We start from the raw sequence: 23,924 nt of genomic DNA on the forward strand, positions 1-23,924 counted from the left end.
ATAACAGCCGAGCCAAAAAGAATGCAGTTAAGATCTGGTCTCTGACCTCTCACACCATTCTCACATGCTTTAACCACTTCCTTCAGGGGTAAGATACCTATTTACTGTAGATACCCAAAAGTTCCAGACACAGAGATCTTTTCTTCCACAGAGCTGTAGCATTGCTCTGGACAGACTTTATCACAAACTGGTGCGCTGCTGAAGCTTCTTCACAGCTAATGCACATTATAATATTACACACACAAATAAAATAAGTACAAAAAGATACAGACTTTATTGACTACTCTTTTATTATCAAAAAGAGCCCAACAAAGTGCTTCTTTACATGGAGTAAAAGAAACAAGAAGGTGGTAACATCTTGATATCTAGGCAATCATGTATAGTATATCATGTAAAGTTAGAATAATCTTTCAGTATTTTAGGCTTCCTGACTTACAGACTAAAAAAAAAAAAAAACAGCAGTGGATCTCCCTTCAGAGAAGTTATGTAACATTGCAATTGGTTTACCCTGTTTGTCCTAAACGCAGAGCTAGTTAAGTCATACATTGCATGGATAACAAATATGCAGTTTATGGACACACTAGTATAATAAATTAATGAACTGATAATAAATTCTTTTATGTTGAAAATGCTATGCAGTAATTGAATAAATGTCAACTGATGAAAATGACTATGGTGTGTACTTTTTGTGTTACAGTGTTTATATCTGGGAGATTAATATTTGCATGAAAGGCAATTACTATGACATTATTATCAGCAACATTTAAACAAGGCACTCAGAAATATGAGGATCATTAGAAAAATAAATACTGACCAGGTACAATGGATCATCATTAAAATGTGCATGAGTTACAGTAATATAGCTTATAAGGCTATGTGTTAAATAGATGTTCAGTTATATTTCATGATGAATCCTGAATACTTTCGAACTGCTACATAGTTTGAGTAGAACAGATAAAAATAAACTACTATTATTACTATATGCCACTGTTTGGTGCACCAAATGTTTATCACCTTTACTTACAGAAAACCTTTTAGATGTAAATTAATGAAAGATATAAGAACTCCACAGTATTAACAGAACGTATGTACATTAGCTGAGCTGCAAAAAAATACATTTAACTTTAAACGGCATTAAGAATGCAAAAATAATAAAGCTACAGTTTGTACTAGGGTACACAAGATAAGGTACCGATCAGCACTGATCAGACACTGCATATATATATTTTTAACTGTTTATATCTGAGAATATCATGTTGCTGATGCTGGTGGGAAGGATTAGACAGATAATGGTTGGTGCAGGTTAAAGTGAGATGTAGTCAAGAGATGCTAAGAACTGAAAGCTACAGTAAGCACCACTTGCAAAACTAATATAGCGTTCTCTTGTATTTGGTCAATGAACAAATAAGGGTCCATATTAATGCTCTTTAAATAAAGTGCTTCACATGATGTAGAGAAGATATACGTAACATACAGCATCGCAGTTGATTAGGTAGGTTGGGAAAGAGCGAATGAAACAAAAAAGAAATAAAAGTGTATTTTACAAATGATCTAAATTGCAGCACACATTCATGATTGGAATTTCCAAACATTTTTGCAGGTGGAATATTTAAATTTTTTTTTTTTTAAAAACAAAAATGTTTTAGTTACTCATAAACAACTACATTAAATCTGACTTGAGACCATCTAATAAAATAATGTTTCATATCTAAAAGTGAAACGAGAAAATTGCACTAGTCATACCAATATTCAGCTATACCATCTTAAACAAATTACTCTCAGAATAATAGGTCTGAATGTGGGCAAAAATTGCAACACCAAAACAAAAGCATGTAAAATTACACATTATTAACCTGTATTAACAGCTTATAAGGTAGAAACAATTACTGTATAGTTTGAAGCTGAAACAGATATGCATATTGAATATTCTATTCTAACATTGTAGATATATGTAACTGAAAAGGCAACCATTAAATAATGGCATGGCTGTAGTAGTAGGCATTGAATAAACAGAGACCCCCAGACTGGGTTTAACTTAAATATTTCAGTCTACGTGGACTGGTCCAAAGCTTTGAGCAAATCGTTGCCATGCAGCAGGTGAAGATTTCCCTGCAGTGGAACGTTCACATCACAGTCATACTGCGTCAGCTCCGCCAGGCAGTATGGGCCAAAGGAGGGGACTAGCAATCGATTTGTAATCCCTAAGAGACACAAGATGCGTTAAAGGTGATGTTAAGTCTCAGGTTGTGAGCTAGAAATCACAAGGTTGAAACTTCAAATACTCAAAGATCTTGGCCTTTACGCTGTCAAAATTTGTTTAAGATGCAAATATATTTATGGTAATTGGCAGACGGCCTTATTCATAGCAACACACATTTAACTCATTTATACAACTGAACACTATAAGGACCTTGCTCAAGGGCCCAACAGTGGCAACTTGGCATTGCTGGGGTTTGAACAACCTTCGGGTAAAGAGAGAGATGGATAGATACGTAGGTAGGCAGATAAGTAAGTAGGTAGGCAGATAAGTAAGTAGGTAGGCAGGTACAGTAGGCAGATAAGTAAGTAAAGTAACATAGGCAGGTAGATAGGTAGGTAGGCAGGTAGATAGATAGATAAGTAGGTAGGCAGGTAGCTCGGTAGGTACTGTAGATAGATAAGTAGATAGGTAGGTAGGTAGACAAATAGATAGACAGAGAGACAGACAGACAGACAGATAGATAGATAGATAGATAGATAGATAGATAGATAGATAGATAGATAGATAGATACTTTATTCGTCCCAGTGGAAAATTCACAATTGTCCAACATCTTTACCACTGCCTATAGAAGTGTATAGAAAATAATATAAAAAATGGAAGAAATGCATGCATGAAAGTAGCTTACAGCACCGACCTGTGAGTTTACTGAAAGGTGGCATGCTGTTCGGACTGTATGCTGAAGAGCAGAAGCGCTCAATAAAAGGCTGTTTGAGCTCTCCAGAGATCCGGGGATCTGGAGGAGGCCGACAACGAAGAGGTTGAGAATGTTTGCCTACTTGCCTAGCTGAGAAGGGGTCTGAAAAAAAAAACAAAAATCAAGCACATCAAATGTTATGGAATGGGAGACAGACAAAACAAAAATATGCATATTTAGAAACTAGGTACCTCTGGGATCAGGGGATTTCCTGGTAGAAAAGGCACACCCATCTGTGTTTGCAGTCTTCATTCGCTTCCACATGTTGTCTACTGACTCACTGCGACTTATTCCATCCTGTTTAATAGACTTCAAACACAAACAGAAGCATGTTAATTTGGACAATTGTGTGAATATTTATCATTTTTAAATCTGCATGGGAAATTTCCTTAAACCTTACTTGAGGAATATCTGGAAACGAGCAGGAAAAACTAAATTCATCCTGTCTCTTGCGCTTGAAGCTGTTATCCAGTGTAATCTGTTCAAGGCTCATGGCTGCTCTGGATGAGTGCGGGATATTTGGAGGAGCCTGGTAAGGAGGAACAAGTGGTATCTCCGGGTAAGGTCTTGGGCAGTTCTTGTGTTCTGAGTTGAGGGGAGCTAAAGGCTGGAAGAAACTCGTAACATTGCTGAATGAATACAGAGGCTGAACACAAAGGCTTGAGCTGGCCTCGGATAAGGACTCATCCTGAGCAATGGGGTTGAGCTGGAAGTCCTCACCATCCATGGGGATGTAAGGAGCCAAAGTCTCCAGGTCCAGTTCACTAAAGTCCCACTGCTGAAAATGACAAACAGCAGAATGACAAATTCAGTTTACACTCGCTTTTAAATTTAAATTTAACATATCAAAAAAATGACTGAGTTTGTCTCAGTTCTAGAGATTGATTATAACAAGTCAAGTCATCTCAACTACTAGCAGACATTTTGAAATGATCTGAATGTTCAGGAAGAAAAAAAGAACAGAATTTTACCACAAAAATAAAATTTCAGTAGACAAAAATAAGAAAACAAGAAAATGAGAAAAAATCCAGTTTGACTGATATATAATTATAAGCAGCTACATTTTTTATTTACCTTTCAAATAAACTACAATCTCACACAAATGGTTTCTGTTAGCTCACAAAGCTTGTGGATTCAGATGACAAAGTTCACCTAGATAAATCTGGCATGTTATCCGAATGTTCAAATTTATCTAGTATTTAAGATTCCAATAAACCAAATATAAGGTGATTATAATCATATTTTGAGAATTTTTATTCTATTTCAAACTTTCATTATTATACTATAGCTTCTTAATAGTAAAAAAAAAAATTAAATTAAATTAAAAAAAGTGAAGTGGCAAAAGTATCTGCCATGAGAGAAGACCATTTAGTATTTAATATAAAACATAACTGACAGTAAAATTACTTAGTAGAAATGTATTGGTTTACTAATTGTAAATTGGGGTAATTTTAATTTTATAATAAAAAACACTGGTCAAATGTAACTATATTCAATATATTTCAACTTAATAAAATGCTTTGTTCTTTTTGCAGTAATGTAAACAACAAATGCACATCTTTCTAGTCCTTTCCCCTTCAGTTAATTTATTTTTCTTGCCGAGCACATTAGATTTCTGTTTATTGTGACTGCAGCTTTAGCTAAAAAAGAAACCAAAAGCCTTTTAGTAGTCACTTAGCCTTATTATTCAGGAGTCAGAAATGATAAATGCTATGGTTAAACAGTAGACGCTGGCACCTCAAATTGTGCCAAAACGTGTAATGAGCTTACTTCATTGTCAGTGTCCTGGGCAAAAAGCCGTTCTGTAAGCTCAACCTTCAGCTCAGTCTCTTCACCACCATAGTAACCTCCTGCTGCATTATCAGGCTGCACACCACAAGCAAACAACATGATTAGGTAAACAACTAGTGCTTAAGTGGTAATCAGCATTGTTTGTTAAATTGATATGAGTGACACAGAGGGAACGAACAGTGGAGCTGCTGCTGTTGCTCAGGGTTGAATTTGTGCTGGATGAAGCTTTGGCCGTCTTGCTGTCAGATCTATGGTGTGGAGACTCCATTTCCCACAGCTTATTGACTGAAACATGACTTGGAGATTTATAGAACGTAGCAGAAGCTTCAAAATCTGGATTTCCTGCAAATACAAAGTGCATGTGGTTGTTGATGTCATTGTTGTAGCCAAAATTCAGTCTAAAAGCTGAATGCTGACTGAAACACTGATTTACGTACAGTACATCTATACATACAAATATCGTATTATATAAAATGTTAAAGGAATAGTCCAGCATTTTGCATATTAATATTCGTAGCATATGTGTGGATACAATGGAAAAAGAATGCTGCTGTCTCTGTGTTATGAAAGAAAAGAAATTTTATATTTTATACATTTCCTTAGACATTAATTAAAAGTGTACAACACGTTTACTGTTTTCTCATCAAAGCGCAATGTGCTACAATTCTTGTTTGTGGTAATCACACATATGCTACAGATGTGGTATAAATAGTCTCGACCAAAAAAACTGAAGTATTCTGAGACCAATATCATATGCTTTGCATCTGGTCCTCTGTAAGCCATCAAAACAGGATATTAGTGTTTCTGGCCAAAATGTGTTAATGAATGAAAAATGAGACTGTTAGATTGGCAAAGATAAAATGAGACCACACATGCTCCCAGGGTTTCATCTAAAATGGACACAAGAGAAATTAGTTTGATTTCCATTGCATGCAATAAGTTTTGATAATAGATGAAAGTGCATACCCAATATAACCCAAAACCAAAAGAGGATGACACACCACCAGCAACCCAGCAGTATGAAACTCGATGCTTTTTACCAGGGAAACATTCCCAAAAAACATTTATTTAAAAAAAAAAAAAAAATCATTTTCATTTGTATAAATCACTATATAAGGAATCACCCTGCTGCAAAGCCAAGCTACAATCATGCATCTTTACAAAGGCTGCAAATGCAAAGCTCATGACTATGGGCATGGTAACCTGTGTGTTGTGGTTCTGAGGTAGGCAGTGATAAATACTGAGATAAATTAAATGAGTTCATGCATGCAGGAGGGGAGTCGGCATGCTGTCAAAGGATAGGGTGGAGTACAGGCAGAAGTTGTTGTGGGGATAGAGGTAGCGGTGGGTGGAATTCTGACCAAAGTCCAGGGCAATGATTGCTTCTCCCGGTGTTGGCACAAGCTGTGGGATCTCTTCAGGTTCTTCCTTGAGTTTGGTAAATGTTTCTGAGGTTGGGCAGAAGAGTTCACTGGTGACCAGCATGTCTTGGTGTTTGAAAAATGACCCCATTTGGTCCATGGAGAGCACAATGGATTTCTCTTCAATGCCGCTGAAACAGAACAGTAATAAAATCTGAGATCATGCTGGAACCTAAGCACTAAACAGACTGGGCATATTGCATGTCGTTGTAAATTGTTATACGCCGCATAGGTTTTGGTGAATATACTATTATATGGTCTTACCGTCGTATGAACTCTTACCTTAAGACGTAGTTAATGCACACGATGCATTGTGGCTGAGAGTTACGACTGTTATAGATGACCGTGCCATGTGTCTCCAACCATACATAACCACCGTGCTTAGCCAACATCCGATAGTGACCACTCACCACTTGGCCCTTAGCACACACTGCACACAAAAGAAATTAATAATGTTTCATGTAAACCTTTTTTTAAAAGATATTCATTATAGGTGTTCACAATTTGGTTCATGTACAATACATGGTGGATGATATAATAACCGTGATAATTCAATTACTGCCCATTCCACATGAACTGAAATTCTCAAAGAGAATTCTCAAATTGTCCAAAGTTATTCAATAGAACAGGCTGTGCAATGACCTCTTTTACACATTTAAAGGTGCATTTTTCTAAGAAGATTAATCTTCCCTTTCTGTTTATACAAACTGCCACCCAAAGGGGCTGGACTAAACAGCTATGGAAAAACATTGCAACAAAAAAAATCGCCAAAAAACCCCCAAAAAAACAGCTAAACATATGGGTTTTACAGAAAATTGCAACATTATGCTGTAATGTTTGGAATATCAATCAACTAAGCTGTAGCATTGACCAGTTTCTATACAGCTAAATAATTATCTAAATATGTTTAGACTGTATTTCTTATTTTGCTGTTTTTACTTTTACTTATGTTATTTAATTCATAATGGTAATTCAGTTTTATTTGTATAGTTTATTTTTACAAGAAACGAAGAAAAAAGCCTTTACAGAAATCAGTGAGAAGGCGTTATAGAAATTCTCACATACACTCTCACATACACACATACACACTAATGTGTGTACTTTAATGCACTTTAACCACACTATGAGTGAGAGATGAGTAAGTGTCTCGGAGATGTCTGTACATCACAGACTGCAGAAAGTATGTCCTTGTGTTGACATCTGAAAGCAAGAGTAGCTCTCAGAGTTTGTCTTCAAACAGAAAGAAGGACGCCACTGGCATTCATACAGCAGATGTATTTTTACTACAGAGTTTATCAGCCGGGGGGCACGGTGGCTTAGTGGTTAGCACGTTCGCCTCACACCTCCAGGGTTGGGGGTTCGATTCCCGCCTCCGCCTTGTGTGTGTGGAGTTTGCATGTTCTCCCCGTGCCTCGGGGGTTTCCTCCGGGTATTCCGGTTTTCCGGTTTCCTCCCCCGGTCCAAAGACATGCATGGTAGGTTGATTGGCATCTCTGGAAAATTGTCCCTAGTGTGTGATTGCGTGAGTGAATGAGAGAGTGTGTGTGTGCCCTGCGATGGGTTGGCACTCCGTCCAAGGTGTATCCTGCCTTGATGCCCGATGACGCCTGAGATATGCACAGGCTCCCCGTGACCCGAGGTAGTTCGGATAAGCGGTAGAAAATGAGTGAGAGTGAGTGAGTTTAACAGCCTGATTCATAATCTTCATTGTTGATGCTAACCTAACTGACATGACAGCACTATTGGGGTAAGATCAGAGAGACCATGGCAATTGGTCATGTCATTAATCAGTGAGATATTCATTTGGGGGTGACTTGCCTAACAGACTCCAGATTGAACAGTTGCTAAAGCAGTCACAAGACACTAATCATATAAGTCACAGGACACTTCAATTAGTAGGTATTAATCAAGCCCCCAGCACCCAGGAGGACCTTCCTGCTCATAAGATAATAATTCGGATAAAAGGATGTTGTGGACATTCCTGTTTAAATCAAATTTTGTCACTGTCTCTGATAAATTGAATCAGACTTTCACACTTGTAATGGGCTAATTTTACCTCAGAGAGGCAACAAATGAGTTGTACACAGGACCAGCTTGTGTCCATACATGTTAGTGGTGCAAAGGACATTACATAATGACTAACCTTAAACAAAATGTAGTACATTTTGTATATAGTACATCTGCATATCATAGATCACAAAAGATCACAATAAAGCTTTGAGAGGATGTGTAGTAGTCTTTAATTTGATTTGCTAACTAGCTAACATGCGTCAACAGGATTTCTGACAGAATTTCATTCATTCATTTTCATTCATTTTCTACCGCTTATCCGAACTACCTCGGGTCACGGGGAGCCTGTGCCTATCCCAGGCGTCATCGGGCATCAAGGCAGGATACACCCTGGACGGAGTGCCAACCCATCGCAGGGCACACACACACTCTCATTCACTCACACAATCACACACTACGGACAATTTTCCAGATATGCCAATCAACCTACCATGCATGTCTTTGGACCGGGGGAGGAAACCGGAGTACCCGGAGGAAACCCCCGAGGCACGGGGAGAACATGCAAACTCCACACACACAAGGCGGTGGCGGGAATCAAACCCCCAACCCTGGAGGTGTGAGGCGAACGTGCTAACCACTAAGCCACCGTGCCCCCTTCTGACAGAATTTGAAAATCATAATTGTTCATAATCGTCACTTCAAATATTTGCCAATTATCTAACTTGACCTAATGTGATAATAATAATAATGTGATGACAATAGCTAAAGACTTAATTTGACAGGTTTGCTGACAGAAAATGTAACCCATAATTATCACTGTCTAAGTATCATGCTAGCAGGCCTGCCACATGAGCCAACTAGACAGAATCTTTGATAAAATTTCTAAATATTATAAAAAACAAAAAACAAACAAGGAAACAAACAAAAAAATTCATTGCTAAAATTAACTTTAGTCATAAACACTCATAACTGCTTTTGATAATGCTAGATAACCATCATGATTTCTGACAAATTGTTAAAGTAAATGTAGTAGTAGTATTTAAGCACATAATTGAAGATTTTATGTATAAACCTGAAGATAAAGTCTTTATATGAACTCGTGTTGACAATTGTGATTATTAATACATGTAATAATAAGAGAAAGCTCTTTCATATCTGAATAAAAATAGCAGATGGTCAGTATGGATAGGTCAACAGTCACTTGATGACACATGAGGTTAGCAAAAGCCATCCAAGAATTTGCAATTTATAAAATAGTAATGTCATACAGAAAATGCCATGGGTGGTGATACAGATATAGTGTAGACAGATCCAAGCTGAATTCACGTACGGGTCAGGTTGCACATACCAAACTACACAGTGGAAAAAACATAAAAAGGACACAAGACGATCCTTCTGACTAACACACTACTATCCAAAACTCAATTCATCTTTTGCTGGCTGAAAAGAACAGAGCCAAGGTCTGTAAACCGCATGATTTTTTCAATCCCGTACTACTTTAAAGGGTAAAGCCACTATGTAAACATGTATTGCTATTGGGCCAGAGTGGAAAATTTGCACTATGGCATCTGCTAAGCAAATAAACAGTGCAGTGCAATAACCATTGAGCTTATAAATAACTCAACAATTCCTAGGCGCAAGCTGGACATCTGCTTCCCTCAGTCAGCGGGTGCATGGGAAGTGCCTCATGTCCAGGGAAGCCTGATTTTAAGACAGCCGTCAAACCCATTCTAAGAGATAAAAAACATGGATCGCTGCCTAATAAAGGGTCATTTTGGTTAAGGTCATACTGCATCCTTGGAACGGGATCTGCTTATGATATGATTTGATTGCTCATGAAGTGAGATTCAGGACATGATATACATGCTGAAGTGTGAGGATGAATATTGTTTTTGTATGTTATATACCAACAGTGCAGTAGAAAAAGTACAGAATGTACAAACATACAGTAGCTAATAAGAGAAGTATGTACTCACAGTTCTGGTGGCCCTTAGTCATGTTGTCCACATCCAGTGCATGGTAGAAGTCATAGACAGAGCGCCCCACTAAGTCCTCTGACGTGTAGCCCATTAAATTTCTCACACTGCAAAACGAGGTTAAATAACAGAACGATTCAGAATCACAACTCCGAACTTGTTATAAGCAATAAAAATAAAATCCAAATGATTTTTTTCCATAAAAAAAAAAATTCCATAAAAGTGTGTGGGGAAGAGTTTGGGTGGGAGCAACTATTTACAAATCTTGCAACATGCTGGGGAAACCCAGGACAAGCAATCAGTTCACTAAATGAGACCAGAGGAGCCAAGTAAGTGCCTTTCCCACTTTAGTGCCAACTGTTGACAATTGGAGCTTTTTGTTTTCTGAGAAAATAAATCCTTCTCTCACTCATTTTCTCTGTAGTATGTTTCCCTGTCTGTTATTTTTGAGATTTTTTCCTGCTTGTTGAAATAACACGGTGCGAGTAAAGGGCACGTTGTTGCTTTTGAGAAGTTGCCTTTTGAGAGTAGACCTTAATCAACACACAACTTATATCGTTGATTAATATCCTTATGTATTTTCTCCTCTTACCCTTGTAATTGCTTTGACCTCTTAGTAACGGTCATCTAAAATCTTTATATATCCGATGGCCGGTATACTTTTTCATACAAGATTAACATCTGTTTCTTTTTTCCATTAAAACCAGTGGCAAAATGTCACAGAAAATCAACTTGTATATAAACTGCTAACTTAATTAACTCCATAAATAATAATAGACATCAAGCCTTTTTGTACAGCAATCGCTGTATCATAAATATATATTTGTTTTTTCCACCTCATTTTACCCCTTAGGTGTTTCTGAAACACTTAACAGCCAGAATAGTTACAGAGTGTTACATGCCTTTCATCACAGTAGGTGAACTTCAAATCCATGCTGTGTCGACTCATGAAGGTCTTGCCATCGATTGGTGTGTCCACAGTGGACGGATGAGGAATTGGTTCACACAGCACTACCAGGCAAGTTAGCGGGGGCTCAGCAAACCCACACAAAACATGAGGAGGCCGGCTGGGGTATACCTTTAAATGCCCCGTGCAGTGTAGCACCTGCGGAAAGACACACACTACATCTAAACATAACAGTAAAAAAAACTTAGGTAATAATGGAAGAGTAATAATCGTGTTTATGTTTGCATGTATCCACATGCACCTACCTTCCAGCCAGCTGATTTAAGGTTGACTGTGCGTCCTCTGTTGGTGACCGTGCACTTCATCCTCATAAAGAAATCTCTCTCTGTTTTTAGCTCTTTATATCTCCTGCCATACGCTGGCCCTAACAAACACATTCAAGCCATTTATTAGCAATATAATAAATTTATTATCGGCTCAGTATATATTTTTTTGTAAGTATAAGTATTTCTGGTTTACCCTAGCTTGCATTGGGTAATATATTAATAGGAATATTGTTTTGAAAAACAAACCTTTAACACAAAGGTTTATATCTTCACATTGAATAGTGATCAAACCTATTTCTGCACTGTGAGATGCCCCAAGTGCATCTAAAAGTTGAAGGTATTATCTTAAACCATTAAAACTCAGTGTAAGGTTATCAACAGAAGGAAAAAGCATCTCACTCTGAAAGCCAAAATGTGGTAGCCTAGTGGATAAGGTATTAGACTAGCGAGTTTGAATCCAATACTGAATTGCGCTTGAGCAAGGCCCTTAACCCTCAATTGCTCAGTTGTATTAAATGAGAGAAAATTTGTAAGTCGCTCTGGACAATTACATCTGCCAAATGCTGTAAATGTAAAAAGGGTTAAATGTTAGGCTCCGCATCTCAAAACACAAATAAAACAAGAAGTCAACAATTACACACCTGCTTTGACAGTAAGGTTTTCTCTGATTTCCTCATGATCGCAGGGGTGTGTGAAATCAAAAATGCTTTGTCCTGTTAATTCCACCTGTTTAGATGTACCAAAAAGATTCAAAGAGAAAGAGAGAGACAACATACAACACTTTAGCATCCTGGCTAGCTCGATCACAATCATACACATACTGGACTGACAGAGGTCAAAAAATTTCACCTGTGTGAGACCCATGAATTTAGTGATGTTCTCGGAGAGGAAGATCATGTCACCTTCTGATGTCACCACAGCAACAAAGCCTTGCAGAGTCTTCAAATACAGAGTGTCCATCTGTGTATCCTCCTTCACTTGTCCGCTAAAGCATGCTGTGAATAACACGCATTAAAAACATTTAAATGTGAAATTCTAAATCTTATTAATTCACCAAATAACTACATTACAAAAAAAACCCTTTATTTATTTTATTGACTAATTCATCATGAGAACCAAAACAAATCTCAGATCTAACATCAGCACTAGGAGGAGTTTCAACACACACAATGCTGTTGAACAATCTCAAGAACTTGAGGCAATAATTAAAGCTAGGCCTCATGCTGGGAGGTGGAAATCTGCTTCCCCTTGATAAGACCTTCCTTCCCTCAAAGGCTGGGAGTGGGCGCGAGGGTCTGACTGTGGTCTTTCTGACCCAGACGGGACATCATTCTTTCTGCTACATTCAGAGTTTTTTTTCTCCTCAAGCAAGTGATCAGGCTCCTTGTTCTTTCTTCTACTTTTACAACTACAGTATTTAAAAACATCTGCACACTATAAAATACTGCACCTTGATGTCCAACTAGGTTACTTCTGTGCCAGGCTTTGACATTCCTGGCATTCTTCTGATGCTTTCTGTCAATCACTACCACAGCCTGAGAAGCAGTTCTTGTTTGAGCATGTCTAACTGTGCTCATTTTTTCTCAAATTAGCCTGTTTTCACCACTTAAACTTATAGTAGGTTCCTTGTGTTCTCTTAACTACATTAGCTTTCTATAGGTTTCAGTGTATTTACCAAGCAATCTTTACTGAATAACTTTATTTAAGTACTTTAATTTGGAGGTGCCATAATTTGTATGAGTCATTTAGCCAAAATTGCAAATATCAAATAAAACCCTTTTTATATAGATAAATAAAATATTAGAATATAAAATACTAATACAAAATTTCAATTTGCACTCATTAGTTTATGATTTGATTTGGATTCAAAAATGACTTTTAAAATCAAAACCACATGAAAATTTCAGTTGAAATAAAAGCACGTTTTCTACTGAAGGCCATTTATTCCCCCACTTTTGTTCCCTAGAGATGTACAAATATTTTTGTACATGCAAATAAGCACAGATAAGCACTTTGCATTTGTATCCTATTTAAAATAAAGCAGATGTTGAATATTTGAGAAATGTTAGAAAAATAAGCAATTTCTCATTTATCTGTTACTCTTCAGTTCTTGCTATAAAAAATATTAAATAAAAATAACAAATAAATAAAATTGAATGAAATGAATGAAATTTAATTATGCTATAAAAAAATTAGCATAACCTCCCAAAAGCCTTTTTTGTGGTACATTTCTTTTTTTAAATGTACGTCTGACTGATTATTATGCTAAATGAATATTAATAGTGCAAGTAACATCAGTTCAATAGATGCTTAATGGTGCAAAATTGAGTTTGATAGATATGCAAGTAATAACCACATTTAACACACCATTTAGTTAAAATAGCTTGATGGTAACAGTAACAACCCAGACTTTGGCTAGTAGTAGTGTTCTAACATTAATGGTGCCAGTGTATAATAATTCATTTTGGACTATTCTACTGTGCTTTTCTGACATGAAGCAGAAATATCTTCTTACGCTTTTCTGATAGAACGCCACGGACCACTGACAGTGAGGCAAGCAGATATGCTTGAGCTGCCAAGTGCACGCTTGATCGCATCTAGATGACAGATCCAATCAGGACTGGATTTTTCTAGATTGTGTCAATCAGTAATGCTAATACCTGAACACAACTTTACTGCTTCTTAGCACTGCAGGACAATGTGTAAATAAAAGGGTAGTGTTTTCATGGTAATACCAACAATGCTGGAATAATGGAATAATAAGCTAAAGGTTAAAAGTACAGTTGTGTTTTTAATAGGTCTTTATAGGTATAACTTTTATATCTCCGCAAAATTGTGTTTGGTCGTATAATAATGCAGTGGACTATGTTAGTTTTCTTTGTTTTTTTTTTTCATCAGAGTTTGTTTCGTTCCAGAAATGATCTCCCTCCACATCAAGAATAGAAATGCTGTTTTAGTTAATAGGTGGGTGTGAAGTCAAGCACTGGTTAATGGTTTCATTAAAATTTGAATTGCATGCAGTAAAGGACACTAAAAATAAACTGCTGTTCATCTAATCTAAATCTAAATACATGAATTGAACTGAAATGAAATTAATTTTCAATTCAACATCACAAGAACACGAGACCAAGCAAATGTTGTAGGCCATCAGATGCACTAGAAAGATAAGAGAAACTACAGTACTGGAAAAAAGACAAAACACTTTGATATTGCTTGATGAATAACGTCACCTACAAAATAACAAAAACATAGTTCTCATTTGTTAACATCAAGGTGTGATATCTGACCTTAGGCTTTTCGAGAAGAAAAAGAACACCACCACAAAGAGGATGAAGAAGATGAACAAGAAAGACTATCATTCACAGAATACTACATCATCTAATCTCACCACAATTTGTCTTACATCACTCTGCATTATCACCACCTGCTTACTCTCTGACCATATTTCTGTTTGAATTATGCTCCCTGCCATTGCAAACACTTTTCACACACACACACAACCATGTGAGTTAGTAATCAGTGATGAACTTTAGAAACCACCCACGGTCTTTGTCTATGTTCCTGAGATCATAATCTTATTGTGTCACAGAGTACAGAACGTCTCTGCTGCTGCTCTGTAATGGCGCGCGCACATACACACACACACACACACACACACACACAGACACACACAGACACACGAGAACACACCCGAAAAGCACATACATGAACACAAAAAAAAACACATGAACAAACACACACACGAGCACGCTCGGATGAACACACGCAAGCACACACACGCTCGCACACAATTGCACATACAGACAAACACACACAAGCACACAAACACACAGCCATGAACCCACACACAATCACACCCACAAACACACACCCACAAACACACACTCACACACCCACACTCACACACCCACATTCAAAGACATAATGATGATCTGCATCATACTTCTAAAAGCATAGATGCATTATTCAGGTCAAAAAAATAAAATGTTCCTGTCTAGCAAATTAAATTTACTTCTTGACTGACTCATCTAAGCTGGACCACATTGACCTGCAGTTTACTAAAGCAAAAACATGCAGCAACTGCAAACATTAGCCTTAAGGGCCTGTGAGAACAGACGGTTTGGACAGCAAGCAGATGGATTCAGATGGTTGGCAACTGTGTATTAAAACAGAATTCAATTAAAGTGGACGGTTGTTCACTGTAAACTCATGGCCATTGTTTTTTTTGTTTTTTAATACATGAATCTGAAATACAAAAGAAACAACAACAGCAAAAAAACTAGACCATTTCTGTCTGTAATGTGTTATATATTAATATTACTGCTCATCGTCTTGAGTTAACTCAAATGACACTAAAACGCACTGTGATATTAAAAGACACGTTAAATCATATTTGTAATTTGTTACATTCAAGTATAAATAATTAGCTTCAACCTTTAACTTGCATTAAAATGTGCTGCGTACAGTGCCTTGTGATAGATAGATAGATAGATAGATAGATAGATAGATAGATAGATAGATAGATAGATAGATAGATAGATAGAGACAAACAGTCATAGATAGATATGAAGAGGAGGTTTGAAAATAATTAAGTGTATTACATGATTACATATAGATATATTACATCACAGCATTGTTAACAAATAGCCTTTTTCCCCTGGCTGCTATAATATTGGCTATTTTGTGTAGATTCATTACTTTTAATTCCAATAAAATCCATGTCTCATAATGTATTATTATTATTATTATTATTACTGCTACTAAATCCCAAATACATATAGCCCCATTTATTTATTTATTTATTTTCGGTCTGACTAACACCACAGAGTTTAGAGTTCTCCTTACAAACCTGATTATTTTAGCCTCGCTGAAAATCAGGCGAGACTTCATAAAAGCATCATAATATTCTGTAAAATGAAATTAATTATCAAATCAATATTGCTTACCCCTCATTGCCTCCTGAGCAGTGCAATACTGCATACGGCAATATCTGTATGCTTCAGCTTAAAACTAATACAATTGATTAACAAAGGCTAAAAATTGAAGGCACCATGATGAAAACAAACGAAACAATTTTCAGTGGAAATAATTATAATAAGACACACAGCAGAACCTGCAGTGGAAAAAAACTAAGGGTGTGTACAGAGGAAAACCCTCATCTGCTCTGCCCAATGCTTTGGATAAACCCATTAACCAAATAAATATATGTAAATGGGTGGGAGCAGTTCAGCAATTAATATGACTGGAGCTGTGTGTGTGTGTGTGTGTGTGTGTGTGTGTGTGTAACCCAAACCTGATGTGAGCAGTTTGCGTGTGCGCAGGAAGCTGATGGTTAGCCTCATGATGGATGCTTTGTCCAGGTGTGAGCGGATGCTGTGAGGCAGTGGCAGCTGATGTGCCAGCTCATAGAACACCTCCGTCTCCTTACTCCTCCTGCAGCGTGCTGCATCTCGCGATTTCTCTTTTCTCCGTTCTGAAGGATGCCTGTGGACACAGGCCAAAGGTCAAAAGTCAACACAATTCAATCAACTGCTGGAGGATGTCAGGGTGTGCCAAACAGCTCTACTATATTTAAAACAGGATGAATATTCCAGTGGCCTTGATTGTACTGTAGCACAGAGCCAGAATGTCTGGTGATCTTTTTCAGTTTATACCTGAGCAGGCCGCTACTACTTCCTGTTTATCCGCTGTAAATGAGTGTGCGGACATGCCCTCCGAGGGAAACAATGAAGTCATTATCAGAACGCACAGAGCCAGACAACAGTATGAAATTAGACAGTAACGCGTGGGTGAGGCAGGGTTATTACAGCATGGCCAAATGTGGCTTATCATCATGAGGGTCCTTAATGACCTTGAACTCACAGACCTCAACTTTATTTTAATTCTTCAATAGTCTGACTTTATTAAATACCATGACCATTGACGTACTAGCAGTGACGCTTGACAAAACATATAGATCGTCTTAAAGAAATAGTTTAGCCAAAAAAAAAAGAAACTTTTTACCCCTGTCTAATATTTGTACATACTGTATGTACATAAGGAAAACTGTATCATTGATATTAGCTGAAAAGAAATTCTATATATAGAAATGCACAATGATCAACAGACTTCTATATAGAAGGCATTATCTTTCCGGAAGTGAAGGCATTGTGGTCTGAGGCTTAGAATTTTGGGTTATGAAAGTATGAAAATTTGTGGCAGAGAGAAGTTGAACTCCACATGCCCCAGTGTGGCACACCACAGTAACCCATGCCACCAATACACACAGCTCAAATCATATTCCTTTGCTTCTTCGTTCATTGTAGAAGAGAAATTACTCAGTACACTGGGATTTTACTACCTTTATTTGCATTATTATACACACAGACAGAAACGGAAACACAAAAATCAGAGCTATGAACTGCATTAACTGCTGTCTGGTGGTTGTGCTTTTATTGTGAGAGTTGGTTTTATATAGATAGAGAGAGAGACAAATTTGCCACTGGTGTAAGAAGCCGGTTAGGATAGTTCTTGGGAAATGATTTTTTTTCATCAATCTTATTATATGCTAAACATAAACTGCAGATTAAAATGTCGAGCAGAAATGTGGGCTCATGCTTGTCTCTGCGGTGTTAGGAAAGTTAATTAAAGGTTAGTGTAGATTATATTAATACTCTGTGAATCATGATGAGAATTTTAGGGTGAAATTTCAATATGAATAAAACATAAATCTATCAAGACATTTTGGAAAAACACAAAGATTTTTTTTAAAGGAACAAGGAGTTAAGCAAGCTTAAAAATATTATGCATCTATTTATTTATTTATTTGTTTATCTATACTACTATACCATCAACTACAGTACTAATATCCGTGCAAGCAGACAAAACCCTAGGAAAAGAGGACTTGCAAATATACAAAAATGTACATGGTTTTTAAAGTGTCAAACAAAACCTACAGCTGATTAATCAATCAGTCTGACAGTCAGTGTACCTGACGCATCCTCAGTCGTCACAGTGACAGAAATGCAGTGAAAACACAGGGCCATCACTGCAAACTGCAGTCCAAAGGAAAAAAGATAAAGAGTAAAAAACCGGTGATGATAAATTACTGCAAGAGGTGCAAATGACAAAGATGACAGATGATGACATGGATGTTCTCCCTGTCAGCTTTTATTTAATCTGTTATTGAAACTTTTCGAGCCCGAGGCAAAGCAACATGTGCAAATAAGGTTCCAGCTTAGTCTATACTTTGTATGCTGTAGCTAGAGCTTGGTTTTCAAAGGCTGATCTATGGTTTGATTTAATAAACCCATTTAATAGCCCATTCTCAGACTACACACTAATCTATCTACAGGATGAGGGCTGCAGTTTTTGAATGGTTTGCTTTAATTGGTTTGCGTTTGTTTTCTCCTGCATTGATTTTGAACTCTGGGTGGACACAGTGTAAATAGTGATGGTGGAATAGTTTAGTTGGATATGATATGATATGATATATGATACAGGGCCAGTGGTGGCTCAAATGGATAAGGCTCTGGGTTGTTGATTGTAAGGTTGTGGGTTCAGGTCTCAGCGCTGCAAAGCTGCCACTGCTGGGCCCTTGAGTAAGACCCTTAACCTCTAGTCTAGTCAAAAGGGTTTCATGACTGACACTGTGCTCTGACCCCAATTTCCTAAGCTGGGATATGTTCAGAAAAGTGAATTTCATTGTGCTGTAATGTATATGTGACCAATAAAGGTTTCTTCTTGTCCACAACAAATAAACTACAACTGTGCCTTTACTTCAGATTGATATATTACACATTTCTGCAGCTTCTAGTGTAGTCATTATATCTGAATATGTTTGAAGGGACAGCTTTCCATTTAAGAGGCAAAGCATGGCAACAATGTAAAGTTTTAACAAGAAACTAACATACGGTCAGATTCATGCTTCTGTACAGAGAGAGATATGACATGAAATCACTATTTTATAGCTTTACATTAAAACCTGACAGTGAGTGATGGCTCGGCTCTGACGTGCCATCTAGTGGATGTCGCTGTTAATCTTACAGAAGTACTTAAGACACACAGGTATGTGAACAATGCTGTTCACCTTGCTGCTGCATCCGCACGCAAACACACAGTCACGCAAGTATAAACCAGGCCATTATTTAGAAGAGAAGTGTACAGAGGCCCACTACAGTATAACATACAGTAGGAGCCTCCAAAACATGAGACCCAACAGAATTATGATAACATATTGGAGTAATGTCACAATTTGAATAGCTATCCTATAATAAACATAGAAGCTGTTATAATAAACGAAAAGCAATTACGTAGTTATTAAAATAACTCAATGTATTTGAGTAGCTATGTTGTTTTGGCTGATAGTTTGTTCCCGTTCTTTCGTCTGCTGTTTTTCTCTCTCTCTGCAGTAGCCTTGGCTTCATTCCTCTTGGCTCTGTTCATCAGAATGAAGTGGCCTAGTGTACCAAGTCGTTTTCCCACACACTCCAGCTGCTGACCTCCACTTCAAGTCTGCACTGTACAGGGCTTCAGCTTTAGCAGGGCAAAGGGGCCTCTGCATACACTCACTAAAAGAATTCACAAGCTTCTGTAGCATTCGATAACGAAAAAAAGGAGGTCAAGGTGTGCTGCTGCACATTCTGCTGTCAGCAATTTTAACACGTGTGTGTTATTCGCACATGCCCTAGGCTGACAGCATAATCACTCTTATTTCTTTCACTGAATTATTACAACAAAATGAGCTATAAATGTTGTGTGGTTTGACAGCAACTTACTAGCCATTACCTTTGGCTTTTAGTTATAGATTGCCTTTGATTAAAAATGTCAATCAAGCACTAGATGGGGAAAAGTGCTTCATGTTAAAGCAGATTTGGTGGAGATGTAAAAGACATTCGGGAGGGACAGGAAGAGATAGAAAGGGAAGGCAACTTTTTTTGTTTCGTGCAACAGTTTAATCCAATTTTTCATGCTCTGACTCAGCAGTAACTGTGCGCCCCTTTGAAATGAAGAGCTATACTAAAACAATTGTGTATTTGTAACCTAGAATCATTTGATTAATTATAGACTTAAATCCATACATTTAAGCAAATATATTCTGTAATATTCAATAAAACATACCAATCAATATAAAAGAGAAGGAAACTGACTTCTCAAATCCATATCACAACGCTGGTTATAATCAGGGTTAAATAAGGTAAAGCTTCAATCTATCCTCAAATAGCAAGTGGCCTTTTTAACTCTTGATTGGCAAGAAAAACAGGTAGTCACATGACTGCTTAGCTGACCCTCGCCCCTCTTTCAAATCGCTCTCTCCACATAACAAGATTACACTGAATTCAGAAAAAAGAGACCTCTGGCAACACAGTGTATCCATTCACACTGAAAGGGTATTTAAATTATTATACAAAAGCCCCACAATCTACAAGAAGCCATTTATAACAGACATGTTCAAAGGGTGCTATTGTATAAAATAACGCAAGCTTGAAAAATGATGATGACTAACTAAATAAAAGAAAAGAAAATCACTGATAATGTCTTTATAGTTGATTAAATGATTATGGACACAAGTGCAGGCATTAGCTCTTTTCAAACCACAAACTCCCTCAAAAGAAATGAAGTTAAAATAAAATTAAGCGCGAGGCACTTAAGACGACCTGATAAAGCGAAGACAGGACTAGACAAGACTGGAGCTATACTGAATATACCTAACCATGCATTTTGTCCTTTAATGGCAATTTAGAAAGGGGATAATCTTAATCTTCCCTGAACATTATGTTCCTTCTAACAAACAAATAATAGCCTGAATAGTGCAGCAACTAAGAACAAATTAGTCCTTCTGTAAATGTCCCTTGAACATCCATTAACCACACCACTAACGCACTGATTAATACTGATTAAATACCCAAACAGTAGATATGAGGATACAAAATGAAAATCATGCAAAAAACCTCAACTAAAGAAAATACCAGTAGCAGTGAATTGGGACGATGTAGTAAACAGGGATCTTTTTGACTGTGTAGTGCAGTGAAGGTGGCAATAAAAGCGAGCTCAGTGTTTGCTTGTACTAAATGCAAAACAGAACAATTTCTTTAGCACGGACAGACAGACAGACTGAGAGAAAGATAGGGAGACAGTGAAAGAGTGATATTACCCGAAGTGTCTTTATTATTCATTTTAAGTTTATCGTGAGAATTTACCCTGTAATACAATTTAAATGAAACTTTAAACCACCTGATGTGAAGTTGCTGTAAAGTGTAATTTACTAAAACACAACATTTAAAAACATCATTCAACATCTATATATTTCCAGATGATTTTTTTCTTTTATAACAGAGAACTGCAGTAGATGTTCTCTGACAAAGTAACTGTACTGGAAATGAATTATTGAATAATGAATGCTACATTTCTTCAGGATATTCTCAGAAGGTCCGACACAAGCTTAACATCTTATCTGGTTCAACTTTAATGACCCTTGTTGGATTGTAACTGCCAAAAATGTTAGTCATAAATAGTAGAATTGTTTTTCTTTCTGTTTGTGTCTAAAATAGGAAATGGTTATGAATAAAAAGGAAACAGTGAGGAAACCACCTCAGAAGTCTAAAGCAGGTTTTTGAGCTAGGTGATCATCAGGATTTTGAACTAAATCACTGACTATAACATGCTTATTTCTTTTGGCACCTCGTCTTATTAAGCACTTTTTCTTTTATCAGACTTTATAAAGTTTTTTTTTTAAATACTGAGTCATAAATAAAAATTAATTTCACCCTTTGGTGAATATTTTATATCCTGGAACCCTATAAATCTGTTTCCCTCTCAGAAGGGAATCCAAGTTAGAACCCAAGTAGACACTAATCACCTTGAACTATTCAAACAACCCAATGAAAAACCATTGAATAAGTTTTTTCTAAGATGCTTTCTGACTGTCAATAGATAAGATGCGATTTTATTTATTTATTTTTCCTGTATTTAAGTAAAAAAAAAAAAAGTGTTGGACACAGGTGGATGAGTGTAAAACCGTGCGCTTCTCCACCGGGAAATAACTGCGCACTTAACAAACCCACCAAACACCATTCTACAAACATACTATTCCTACTATAGACTAAAGTAATAAATAAATAAATAAATAAATAAATAACCTCTTCCCACGACTTACCTCTTCTTGTCTTTTTCAGAAGCCATGGTTAATTCCCGACCCTAAAATAGTGCAGTTCATAAAACTCTTGGGTAGAAAAGTTTGATGCGTAAAAGTACGGTCAGTATCCAACTCCAGCGTTGTCGTTTATTTATTTATTTTGATGAAATGTCCATGCTCTGGATTCAAAATAATTTCCGATGAGGTGTCGGAGTAGTAAAGTGCAGTCTCAGAACACTGCCGAGGATTGCACTGCTTCTCCGGTGTAAAGCAGGCGGGGAGGTGCGAGCGCTTTAAGGTCGGAAAACTCTCTCAGCCACGCGTCTTGGCGAGGGCAAGTTTAAAGCCTGCTATGGAAGGCCATATGGACCAAAAAATAAATAAACGGACAGCGTACTCACTGATTTTAATATCCCGTGTTTTGCGGTTCTTTCGCATATGTAGTGTCCTTTACTTGACGAGGCTACTTTTTTTTGTACAGTACAGTTGAGAACACACACTAAAGAAAAAAAGCTTATTGAATTTACTTAATTCAAATGTGTACATTGGTTCCAAGTTCTAGAGGGCAGTGGTTAACATGTTTGCTTCACACCCCTGGGGGATGAGGGTTTGAGTTCGAGTCCCTGTGTGTGCAGAGTTTGCATGTTTCAGTTCAGTTCAATTTATTTGCATAGCACTTTTAACAATTCCCATTGTCTCAAAGCAGCTTTACAGAAGCATGGAAACAGAAGGGAGAGAAAAAGAAATAAATATATAATAATAATAATAATAATAATAATAATAATAATAATAATAAGAAGAAGAAGAAGAAGAAGAAGAAGAAGAAGAAGATATAAGATAGAAAATAAATAAATGAATATATACAATTAAATAGGAGCACAACTTGTTCGTTTCATTTCAAATCCATTGTGGTGGTGTATAGAGCCAAAAATGTTAGAATTGACCTGACTGTATATATCTATCCCTAACCCTAATGAGCAAGCCGGAGGCGACGGTGGCAAGGAAAAACTCCCTGAGATGATATGAGGAAGAAACCTTGAGAGGAGCCAGGCACAGAAGTGAACCCATCCTCATTTGGGTGACACTCTACAGTAAATATTGTAAATGTAAACAATGTCCTTTCTACAACAGCTTATAATAGTGCAACCGAGTGCTCCTGAGGAACTAATGAATCCTTATGGGCAAACTCAGCACAGACTTGATTGCTGATAAAGACCAGACCATACAGATCTCATGTTCTCACCATGCTTTAGGGATTTCCTCTGGGTACTCCTGTAATCTCCCCAGTCCAATGACATGTGCTGTAGACTCTAGGATGGAGTGTAAGATGTGTGAATGGATTTTAAATTGTGCGCTGCAATGGTTTGGCACCCTGTCCAAGGTGTCCCCTGTCTTGTGTCCTCTTGGATAGGCTCCAGTGAAAGT

At 37.2% G+C, this 23,924-nt stretch overlaps 1 protein-coding gene across 1 annotated transcript; it reads right to left on the minus strand.

Annotated features, from left to right (window-relative positions):
* Window positions 1–272: 272 nt before the first annotated feature.
* Window positions 273–22,825, minus strand: epas1a (endothelial PAS domain protein 1a). Its single transcript, XM_060896022.1, has 15 exons — window positions 22,521–22,825; window positions 16,680–16,870; window positions 12,236–12,381; window positions 12,028–12,112; window positions 11,366–11,484; window positions 11,056–11,258; window positions 10,154–10,260; window positions 6,450–6,597; window positions 6,108–6,298; window positions 4,925–5,088; window positions 4,726–4,821; window positions 3,356–3,733; window positions 3,147–3,264; window positions 2,896–3,057; window positions 273–2,201 (listed from the first exon to the last, which is right to left on the minus strand). The coding sequence occupies exons 1-15, from the start codon at window positions 22,544–22,546 to the stop codon at window positions 2,050–2,052; spliced, it is 2,286 nt and encodes a 761-aa protein (XP_060752005.1). The 5' UTR covers window positions 22,547–22,825; the 3' UTR covers window positions 273–2,049.
* Between the last annotated feature and the right edge of the window lie 1,099 nt (window positions 22,826–23,924).

Source organism: Tachysurus vachellii, chromosome 2, assembly GCF_030014155.1.
Source record: "Tachysurus vachellii isolate PV-2020 chromosome 2, HZAU_Pvac_v1, whole genome shotgun sequence".
NCBI classification, from domain to species: Eukaryota; Metazoa; Chordata; class Actinopteri; order Siluriformes; family Bagridae; genus Tachysurus; species Tachysurus vachellii.